Source organism: Malurus melanocephalus, unplaced genomic scaffold, assembly GCF_030028575.1.
Source record: "Malurus melanocephalus ecotype Western Australia unplaced genomic scaffold, MMel_1.1 scaffold_50, whole genome shotgun sequence".
In the NCBI taxonomy this organism is placed as follows: Eukaryota; Metazoa; Chordata; class Aves; order Passeriformes; family Maluridae; genus Malurus; species Malurus melanocephalus.
In genome coordinates, this window is record NW_026623282.1 from 78,628 (window position 1) to 90,012 (window position 11,385).

At 37.9% G+C, this 11,385-nt stretch overlaps 1 protein-coding gene across 7 annotated transcripts in view; it reads left to right on the plus strand.

Annotated features, from left to right (window-relative positions):
- Positions 1 to 10,985, plus strand: part of WFS1 (wolframin ER transmembrane glycoprotein) — a 32,376-nt gene extending 21,391 nt beyond the window's left edge. For all 7 annotated transcript variants that reach the window (XM_057365242.1, XM_057365235.1, XM_057365240.1 and 4 more), the window contains exons 4-8: positions 764 to 908; positions 1,731 to 1,901; positions 2,505 to 2,585; positions 6,352 to 6,497; positions 8,154 to 10,985. In XM_057365242.1, the coding sequence (XP_057221225.1) occupies positions 764 to 908; positions 1,731 to 1,901; positions 2,505 to 2,585; positions 6,352 to 6,497; positions 8,154 to 9,962 (2,352 nt within the window). In that variant the 3' untranslated portion in view covers positions 9,963 to 10,985. The remainder of the gene's footprint in view (positions 1 to 763; positions 909 to 1,730; positions 1,902 to 2,504; positions 2,586 to 6,351; positions 6,498 to 8,153) is intronic.
- The last annotated feature ends 400 nt before the right edge of the window (positions 10,986 to 11,385 follow it).

Sequence of the window (11,385 nt, forward strand, 5' to 3'; positions counted from 1 at the left end):
CTGCTGTTTAACATTTTATTGCCTTGTGCTGTGATAAACAGAAGCGTTTCATACTTTGGCGTAAATATATTTACTAGTATAATTTCATATATTTTAAGTTTTAGAAGGAAGAAAAAAGGTGGGTTTTTTTTTTCTTACCTGTAAAACAGTAATATAGACAGCTGCTTGGTAATTTAATCCTGAATAGGAGAATTTTTATAAGCTTTTTCACTGCAATTGCTTGATTCTTAAGCAGTATTAGTTTTATTCCATTCACCAGTTAATCATGAGTTTGCTTTGACCTTCAGTGATTGAACTGCTGTGAGTCAGGGATTTGCCCTGCTTGAAGCCTGCTTCCATGTCAAGGCCTTGTCAATAACTTCATCTGAATTTCTGATTGTCACTGGCATCAGATTATATTACATTCACTTTTTCTGGCTCTAAAATGAGGCTAGCATATTGTCTGGTCATTGTTGTAGGAGGAAAAGAATTCAAGAAAACTCTCTAACAGGAGCTTCACCTGATCCTGCCAGATGCCTGAACACTAACAGCAACGAATTCACTGACCTGAGTAAATGGTTTGCAATTCCTTCTTGCTTCCAGTTCTTCCTGATCTTTCCAATAAAAAGATCAGCTTTGATTTTTAGTGCTAGGAGCAAATGTTTTGACCTTTTGCTCAGAGTTTATCTTAGCAGAGTTCCAGGGGATGGGAGGAAAGACAAGACAGAGATGAAGTAAAATATATTTCAGTAATTGAAGGAATTTTGTTGCCTTTTTATTATAGGTGGGGAAGCACTTCTTGAGAATAGCAGAAGAGGAGGATGAAGAACTTAACAATTGTAGTGCAGTTGACTGGTTCATCCTTGCTGCKAAGCAAGGTCGAAGAGAAGCTGTCAAACTGTTGCGTAAATGCCTGGCAGAAAGAAGAGGTATGGGTTCCCTGAGGCTTTCAGCTTGCACTTCCCTCATTATTTGAAACAGTACTCTGTAATTCTGAAAAAAGGGTTAAAGTATGATAGAAATTATTGTGGTAAATTGCATGGSTAGTTGCTAACAGACTGCTCCAACAGGTAATTTTAAAAGCATTAATTGCCAGTACTGCTCATTAAAGCATTTTTATTAATTATTTGCTTGGATTCCTTCATTAAATCCATGTTTGTTCTTCCCTTCCTCACCTTTCAWTGAAGTTTCTTTGCACTGACTCTGAAGATCATATATAACCACACACTGACATACCTGCTATCGTTTCWCTCTTTTGCCCCTCTCCACCTCTCTTCTAACTGGTCCCATTTTAGGATTTTTGTTTTCCTTCATGCTGCTTCCCATGCTTGGAATGGTGTGTTCTTGTCTGCCAACTATCTGGACTCTTATGGAGGCAGGGGGAAAACCCAACAAAACGAAAAAGAGCTTTTATTCAGTTCTTGGTGCCTTTGCATGTTAGCCATGCATATCTGCACTACCTTTTGCCTGGTCTGCTATACTTCAAAAGCTGAAGGAAGACATAGTATAAGGCATATCTTGCACATCTTTGAAGTACAGTTTAAATTTAAGCAATGTGCATAGATTTTGGTAAGCAATGGACACAGGAGGGATTTGAGTAATTTATTTAGGTGGTCATAATGTGACTAATACTTTAGAAGTTTCCAGCTAAACTGAGAAAAAAATACTGTGAGCAAATCTATGATTTCTGCATGGGTGTGGGATAACTATGTRTGTGTATGTTTTTTAATGTATTTTTTTCTTTTCTTGAGGCATCACTTCAGAGAATGAGGAAGAAGTGAAAAATTTAACATCTGAGACTGACTTGGAGAGAGCTGTGCGAAAAGCTGCCTTGGTCATGTATTGGAAATTAAACCCAAAAAAGAAGAAGCAATTGGCGGTTTCTGAACTACTGGAAAACGTTGGGCAAGTTGATGATGGAGGTTTGTTTATGGACTGATTTATGGTATTGATAGAATACAGATTTATGGGCACCATACAGCTAGAAACTTACAGGGCTTTATAAACAGTCAGGCAGGAAATAATGGTAAATGTATGATCTACTTAAGATAATGGGACTCTGTCAATGACAAACCTTCTTTCAATAACTGTGCTGTCTGGACCACCACTTGCTGTAGGTCGTGGATCAGTTAAGCACTTATTCAAATGACCAGGTATTTTAAATATCTTCATTTAGCACTCGCTGTCTTTGGRAAATAGGTACTTCATTGCTTTGCTGTATTTGATTTTTTTTTCCTCTACCTCCCATCCTGATGATACCTTACTATGTGTTTCAATTTACAAATTCAATCTTCAAGACACCTGGTTCACTTTGCCACTACAGCACTATATGTTAGCTATAGCAGTCCTGTTTTCAAATATAGTAACAGAAATATACAAAACTATATTGTCACTTCCTATCTGTTTAAATGTAAGTTTGTCTTTTCATTACTTTGAGAAAATACCCTTCCCCAGATGTTGCAGTTAGTATTTGATCACTTTAATTGACTGCTTTAACTTACCATAACCTTCTGTTATTGACCCAGATGGTGAGAAGCAGCCTGGCCCAGTCCCAAAGTCTGTGCAGAAGCAGAGAAGGATGCTGGAGCGATTAGTGAACAGTGAATGTGAGTGCATGCTGCTGTTTTCAGTCTTGACCRGTGGTTTTAGTTTCTGGTTTGTTTCAGTAAACATTTGTTTACTAATTGTTTAGTAAACAATTTTATGTTGCCGCAGTAAGAATGTGTAGAAGGTTTGGATTTCATTAAACTGATAGTGGCATTTTATTCTRTGTGCAAGGCAAATAACTCATCTGCCTGTGAGCTCACAGAAGACATCACCATTATAGTCAACTGCTAAAAGGAAGTTTGCATGTTTATCTGTTGTTTCTATATTCTTGTCCTTTCAGCACTCATCTACTCAGCAAAAAAAAATTTGCGCTTTCAGTACTTTTTCTTTGTTCTAAATGCAGTAAGCTTTCTGATTACAGTAAGGGAATTAATTATGCACCAACTTAATGCAGACAGATCCCTCATTCTATTTGCCTGGCTTCTGTTTGCCCTTCCCTTATAATTAATATTTGTCTTTTCATATTTGTTCAATGACTGATTTAGGAAAGATGCACCAAGATACTTCTTTTATTATTTACAGCATCTTAGTTCATGTATTGTGAAGAACTATACCTCTTAACACACACGAGGTCAGGTTTGTAGACCCAAATCTGTGAGTTTTTTAAGGTAGAGTGGGGTGGAGATTGGAATTAAAAGTTATCCTTAGTCTGGCATAACTAAGAAATGCGTATGTGTTGCTGTGCTTTTAGGAGGAAAGTCAAAGTGTTATATGAAGAAAATGAATTGTCAACAATGCAGCATGTTTTTCAAGAACAGTATCTAACATAAGGTTCAATTATTCATTGTCACGAAGACTTCAGTTTTTTGAAATGCACTAAGTCATATGGAATAGTTCATGTGCAATCTAGATCAGTACTTGAAGAGCACTTTTAAATGTCACAAAGTGTATTATTTACTAATACATCTGTAGTTGAGATTTATGTGTAACTAAAGTGTCATACATGGAACAAGGACCCAAATCTGAGGGTTTGCAGGTTTAAACTCCTTGAAAGATTAGATATTCATTTCTTTAGGTAAATTTGGCCTTTACCTTCAACGATTGTGTTCATTACACAGGTGACTTCTGAAAAACAACATTCCTAAGATGAGTATTTCAGTTCTACATTAAATTTGACAGAAGTAARAGGGGAGCAGGGCCATGTGCCTGTGTGTGAATAAAGGGAGTAAGTGATGTGAGAAATAATATTTTGGAAAGCAAGCTTCTGGTGCTATCAAACCTTCTGTGAGAGTGTGTCAGCTGTTTTTGTGACCTGGCTGCCACTTCTGGCAAGCTCRAGACAGTCCTGCAAGGACAAGACTGTTGTGTTTCATTGTCTGGTCAGTGTATCATATCACAAATGTATTTGGGTTCATTTGAGCTGTGTTGCTTTGAGGTTCTTTCCATTCCTTTAAGTGACTGGTCTGTGCTGCTACTGTTTGAGTGCACAGAAAGTAATTTTGTTCTGGATTCTTCAGTAATTCAGAGAGTTATCAGAAAAGGAACTGGCAAATACGATTTTTTTAAGCCTTAAATTGCAGATAAAATAACAAGGCAGAAAATGAACCTGTCTGTAAATGTAGGCAGAAACTGATGTGAACATTTTTCTTTTCCTAGGGTGGATGGGGGGAGACAGGGGAATTTGTCATAACCAAATTGAAAAAAAAATCTTCAAATAATAAAGTAGAATCTGAAAAATACGCTTTTTATATCAATTTAAGAGACACTTGGGTGACAAAATACTAATGACATTTAAAAATGAAAAGTTTTCATCAAGCACATAAAGTAGGAGTTAAGCTGTTACCTCTTCTCTAGAGAGCTTTTACCTTTTCATRGAGAAGCAAGAAAGCTGTTACTCTCCAGCATTTACTTCTCTGACWCACTGAGTTTCATTTACCTTGCCAGCAGGAGATACCACTTTCAGTTAAAGTACATTGCCAATACTTGGAAGGTAATTTTTAAGCCAGATATGTATTTGSAGATATCTGATCTGGGTTGTCCTAAATGGAGATATAAACAGAAAATTAGAGGTGACATTGTCAGTGGGCAGTTGTTGCATGCCTGAGAGGGTGCCTGTCATTGCAGTGGATAGGCCATCTATACATAGTAAGTTAATAACTCCTTCCTTCTCAGGACGTCCCATGATCCTGTAAAAGTGCTGCTAAGGTATTTTTGTGAGGTTCTAACTATGTCTGCTTGCTGATTCTACACAAGACTATTTCAGCCCTGTATATTTTTTCCCAATAAGACAGTAAATTTAGATGACACATTTCGTATTAGGCTTAATCTGAACCCCACCAAGACAGCTAAAGAGTCTCACAGATTTCTTGATGCAAGTAGTATTGCCTTACAGTCTGTGAATGATATAGTTAGCAAAAATAAATCCTTTCTTGTTTCTTGGGAGGCATGCCAGGTGGTATTTTGTGGGACATAAGGGTTCAGGCATGGAGGAGGGGAGCTGTAAAAGTCCAAGCAAAAGGCAGCATTCATATTGTGAGATTAAACCAAAAGATAGATTGTAAAATGCTGAGGTTTTTGTTGAAYTCTTTTAACATTCCTTTACCTGTAGTATGTGTCTTGAGACAAATACTTTATTTTGTTCTGCATCTACAGTGTTTTCARTATTAAATACTGAGCTATTTATATGTTGCTTCTATAAAGGTAGCATATTTAAATTAAAAAATTTCTGGGCTCAAGCCCACTAATCCTATGATTTTAAATTGGATGTAGCAGTTCCATTTTCTGTCTCTTTAAAATCTCAAGCTMGTATTAAGCAGGCCAGCTTTCATATCTTTGTATCAGCTGACTAGTTAAATTTACTGCGTAGGAGGTCTATTACAGATTTTTGTCATTCAGTTCTTTCATGTATACAGCAATGACATTTGCTTTAGTGTATGGGAAAAATTGCTGTTAATTATCCTCCTTTACAAACTGCATCAAGCTTGTCTGCCATAGAAACTAGTTAATCCATGTTAATGTAGAGAGCTAGCTGTGCAAAGAGTTTGATCCAGTGCATAAATCATCTTCTGTCTTGCAGTTCCCCTAGAGTTTTTGGRAGTAACCTCATGCCTCCCTTATATTCACAGGAGTGGATAAGGATCTTCCAGGGCAGAGGGATAAATTTTGTCTCTGTGTAAACTGAGCAAGGTCTATTTTATGGCTGGCTATCTGTGTTAGACACAATTGATACAATTTGGGGAAGGCCCTTTGTATAGGCACATAGCACATTAAATTAATACACTGTAAATAATCCATATTTTGTCTCATAGATAAAATAATTGTGTGTTTCCCATAATCATATGTCTGTAACTTCTGAACTGAGAAAAATGACTGTTAAATGACAGATCAGAAGTCAGTTTTTCAGTTGATAACAGACAGATAATTCATTACTGTTCCTGTACAAGTCTCTCTTTCCAATGCAGCAGTGAAAGATTTCTCTGAAGCAGAGACAATAGTTTATTATTTAAAACTGTGTGACCTAATCCAGTCGCCTTTTTTTATTGTGGAATACTTGCAGATAAGCTACATTCACTCACTCTGTTCTCCCACTTACCAGTATAATAAACTTACTTGCTGGTCTGACAAGATGTAGAGTAGTCATATATTGCTGGCAGAAGGAGCTTGTTGTTTTCAGCAGAGATCACAGGACAAGTTGCAAGGTAAACCTTGTCAGTAGTTCACGTTTTGTAGACTAGATTCTGGCAGGAAAGAAAACTAATATTCCAATTCATAATCAATATGGTGTTGTGATAAAATTTGCTCCAAATTTTCGTTTTATCTTTTTAGCTAAAAAATTTATTGCTTTGGATGACTTTGTTGAAATTACCAAGAAGTATGCAAAGGGTATCATCCCATCTAACCTGATTATGCATGAAGAGGAAGATGATGAGCTGGCAGGGAAGAGTCCTGAAGAATTACCTCTACGACTGAAGGTAAAAAAGCAATATGGAAAACAGCTTATGTTGAATGGGCTCTTGACTCAAGCATCCCAGACAAAACAGGAGTGACTTGCACTTCTCTCTCAATACCAATGTTTAGTCTGTATAGATCAGTACAAGATTTGTTGCTTTAACTTCTTTTTTGACATGACTTCATATAAATGTTTCAAGTTTTGTATATATGAGTCACATATTTAAAAGAAAGTGATAACAGTTTTCCCTGTAAGAGGACAATGTACCTTCATTACATGTTCAGTAAGGATTTAAAAGTACCTGTCATCACTGCCCTATTGTTATTATAGATGTTGTTATATTCTTCATATCTTTCTAATTTAAACAGGACCAAGCAGGTGGGGAAAATTATCCATAGCATGAAAATGTTCTGTTATGATGGAATTCAAGAATGGTGAAACTTGCTGTTAGCTTCTACACTGATATTCTCTAATTAATGAAATGAGAAGGGAAAATTAAGGTGCATGCCTTCAATACTGGCATAATTTTTAAGCARGTGTGGCTGCTGACCTGAGAGGTTWTGTTGTAATTTTGTTGTCCATTATCATATTGTAKGGGTGGGAAAAAAGGGGGAGTGAAAGGWGTTTCTTTACGAGCTTTCACATGGCTAATTGTTCAAAAGAGATGCATTTATGAAGAAAAGAGATACTTYCATAAATGAACAAGCTTTTGCACAAATCATTGGGGTGTGTATTGTCCCAGTTCAACACATTGCCACAGGTATTTGCTGGAACATTCTTGACCTTTCCCTTGAACTAATTAATATAAAGATGTAACATCTGGRCAAACATAAAAACTGTTGTTTTATGGTGGAAGGAGGATTGACTGCAGTATCTAATGTCCCTACATGGTACTTGAATGTGCATTTGAAAAATTCTGTACCTTTTAATTGATCTTTTGTAAAGTGTCTGGTTGTTCATAGGGAGAGTGTTTTATCCAGCAGTTTCGCTGTTATCCAGTGACTGTTGGAAAATGCCATGTAAAATAGGTAGAATTTTAAGATCCTCTATAGTTACTATTGTGGAGTTAAAAGAATGCATAAATGTGTAGAAATTGAATTTAATACTGCTGCTGCTTCCAAACCAGGTTTTGACAGCTGCATCACTTGATGCTTGAGAAGRATTGTTTAAAGATAAAGCCACAGCTGTAAAGACTTCTTGTATGTGTATATGAATCTTGTGTATGTGTATATGCTTCCTCCAGTGTATATGTATCGAATGTATAGCATAATCCTTGCAGAATGTGGCAGAGTTACATGTTTTAAAGTACAGTACTTGCAGCTCAAGTAACGACTTCAGATAGTGCACGACTGTAGCCATGTAGTTCATCTTCAATATGAAGTTAGCAGAGCAGAATATTTGACTAGGAAGCCATTTAATTATATGTGTCAAATGTAATGAAATACATCTTGCCTGAAATCAAAATCGCCTCTAAGCTTCGTCTGACTGAATTAATCAAAATGGAGCTAATAATCTCAGACACAGTAATCTTATTTTATTGGCAACATTGATCTGAAATATAAATCTGTTCATGTCAGCTGAGGTTAGACAACTGGCTGCTACTGCTGCAGCTAAGAATATCTGTGATGTAAAGATACAAAACTGCTCATTAATAAAATGCTTCTTTCTCTTTTTCCAGGTTGTAAAATATCCACTTCATGCCATTATGGAAATTAAAGAATACCTTATAGATATTGCATCAAAGGCAGGAATGCATTGGCTGTCTACCATTGTTCCAACACACCATATCAATGCTCTCATCTTTTTCTTCATCATCAGTAATCTGACAATTGATTTTTTTGCCTTCATAATTCCWTTAGTCATATTCTATTTGTCCTTCATTTCTATGGTGATTTGCACACTGAAAGTTTTTCAGGACAGTAAGGCTTGGGAGAACTTCCGTGCTTTGACTGACTTACTGCTTCGTTTTGAACCAAACCTAGATGTTGAGCAAGCTGAGGTGAACTTTGGATGGAATCACTTAGAGCCATACATTTATTTCTTGCTCTCGGTATTCTTTGTAATTTTTTCCTTCCCTATAGCAAGCAAAGACTGTATACCATGCTCAGAGTTAGCTACTGTCTCAGTTTTCTTCACAGTGACAAGTTACATGAGTTTAAGCACCTGTGCAGAGCCTTACACAAGAAGGGCATTAATGACTGAAATGGCTGCAGGTTGCTTATCCCTACTGCAGGTATTGCCTGGGAATTTTGGCTACTTGAAATTCTTAGGTAAAACCTTCTTTACAGTTCCTGTAGGCCATTTCTTTGTGATCAATGTAAGCATCCCATGCCTTCTGTTTTTGTATTTGTTCTATCTTTTCTTTAGAATGGCCCAACTACGGAATTTTAAAGGCACCTACTGCTACCTGGTCCCATACCTGGTGTGCTTTATGTGGTGTGAACTGTCTGTGGTCATTCTGCGGGAGTCCTCTGGCATTGGGCTCGTTCGTGCATCCATCGGTTACTTTCTGTTCCTCTTTGCACTCCCAGTGCTGGGTGTAGGCATTGCCCTGATGTGTCTCGTCCACTTCATTAAGTGGTTTTTGTCTCTGGAGCTCATGAAAATTGTAGTGACCCTGGTTCTGTGTGCCGTGCCTTTGCTCTTTCGATGGTGGACAAAGGTTAAYTTCTCTGTAGTTGAAGTGGTGAAATCGCTCACTCGAAGCTCGATTGTGAAACTCATTCTGGTGTGGATTACAGCTGTAGTGCTGTTCTGTTGGTTCTATGTGTATCGGTCTGAGGGAATGAAAGTTTACAACTCCACCCTGACGTGGAATCAGTATGGTTTTCTCTGCGGACCCCGGGCCTGGAAGGAGACTAACATGGCACGTACTCAGATTTTGTGCAGTCACCTGGAAGGACACCGAGTAACGTGGACTGGGCGGTTCAAATACGTGCGTGTGACAGAGATTGACAATAGTGCAGAATCTGCAATAAATATGCTTCCGTTTTTTATAGGTGATTGGATGAGATGCTTGTATGGTGAAACCTACCCTCTTTGTGATCCCAAAAATGTTACACTGGAGGAGGAGGAATTGTGTCGTCTGAAGTATTTGACAAAGCATAAATGCCACATGAAAATGTTTGATCGGTATAAATTTGAAATAACTGTGGGCATGCCTTTCAGTAGCAAAAATGGAAGCAAGCCTATAGAGGAGGATGATATAACCAAAGATATTGTGCTGAAGGCAAGCAATGAGTTTAAAAAAGTGTTGTTGAACTTGAGGCAAGGGAGTATAATTGAATTCAGCACAATTCTGGAGGGTCGTCTTGGCAGTAAATGGCCTGTCTTTGAACTGAAAGCAATCACTTGCTTGAATTGCATGTCTAAACTCTTACCTGCAGGGAGGCATGTGAAAATAGAGCAGGACTGGAGGAGCACAGTGCATAAAGCCATTAAATTTGCTTTTGATTTTTTCTTCTTCCCATTCCTGTCAGCTGCATAATGCAATCRTGTGTTGGTTCAGTGGTATTTTCAGTGTCCGCTGCATTTACACCACCAAAGGTTTGGCGTCTTAAGAGGTAAAAATACCCAACAAAAATCTACCTTGCTGTAGCAGTGCTCAAAAATATGCTAATATAGAGCATTGGTTGAGTTTTGCAAGTGTACACAGTATCCTGACTTTAAACCCTGTATGACTGAGGTAATATGTCCTAGTTTAATATTATAAATGAATGCAGGGGATCGCTGCTGACTAATTGCATGGAAACTGTTTTGTCCAAAATGGATATATTGCCTGTGGTACAACACTAGATGCGTTCACTTGCTTGATGTTAAAAGCACTTTACTCTTTTAAGTATTCACAATGTGCCCATTTGTATTTTCACAGATATGATTTAGAATAGGTAGCTGACAACCGCTTATGTTGCATTTATTGCTTGTATTTATTTGGTGTTTTCTAGGGAAAAAAAGTGATCTTAGAGTCAGTACCTAGTGGTATTTGCATACAGAAATCATTGTTCCACTACTTGTTCAGAAGATAGTGACCAGTGTTTTTTGAAAGGGCACAACATTTCACACCCCAGCAAGGTTTTAAAAAGGCCCCAGGCTTCTACTTTGCATTAAATATCGTGTACAAAATTTGGTATTTGTTCTGATTGGTTACATTAAGGTATAGTCCGTGCTGGTGTGTGAAAGGCAAATACCAAGGCTGGTATTGAGATGGTACCAGTAATGAACAAGACACAGTAACTGAAATTGTACCTAAAAGTCTATAATGGAAACTGAAATAGAATGTTTAATTTGTATTTTGCAAATAAACATAAAGTACAAACTTGAATTAAATGGGTACTCTTGTTCATTATGCTTTGACATTGTGAGCAGTTGTGTTGTGCTGATAGCAGCTTTCACTGAAAATCACAATTGAAATGTTTAAAATATTCTGGTGTGAGATACTTGAACTTGTACTTTTTGAAGACGGTTTTGAAGCCATCAATAAAATCTGGTGTGCCAGGTCAAGGTTTTGTAGCTGTGAAGTCTACACATACTGCTTCCCCCTGCTTTCGATGTGGCTTTGGACCTCTTCTGACCACTGGCTGCATGTCACAGATACATCCTGCCATTTCCCTGACTTTTCCACTGAACCTGCTGTAGATTCCTTTTYGCCTTTGTGTGTCAGTCATCACCAGGACCAGGGAGAAGGGTGAGCGGTGACAACCTGAGAGGGAAGAGGAGCTGTTTGGAGACAGTGAGGCAATGGCTGCACTCCAGCCTGAGCACCCTCTTGAGCATTGCCCAGAGCTGCAGTTGGGAGGAAGCCAAAGGCACCTACAGATGTGCTGCCCAGTGCCCAGGGCAGAAGCCTCCACCATCCAAAGCCCCACAGCCACCCTTCAGYCCATCAGAAAATCTGTGAAGTAAAATCAGGT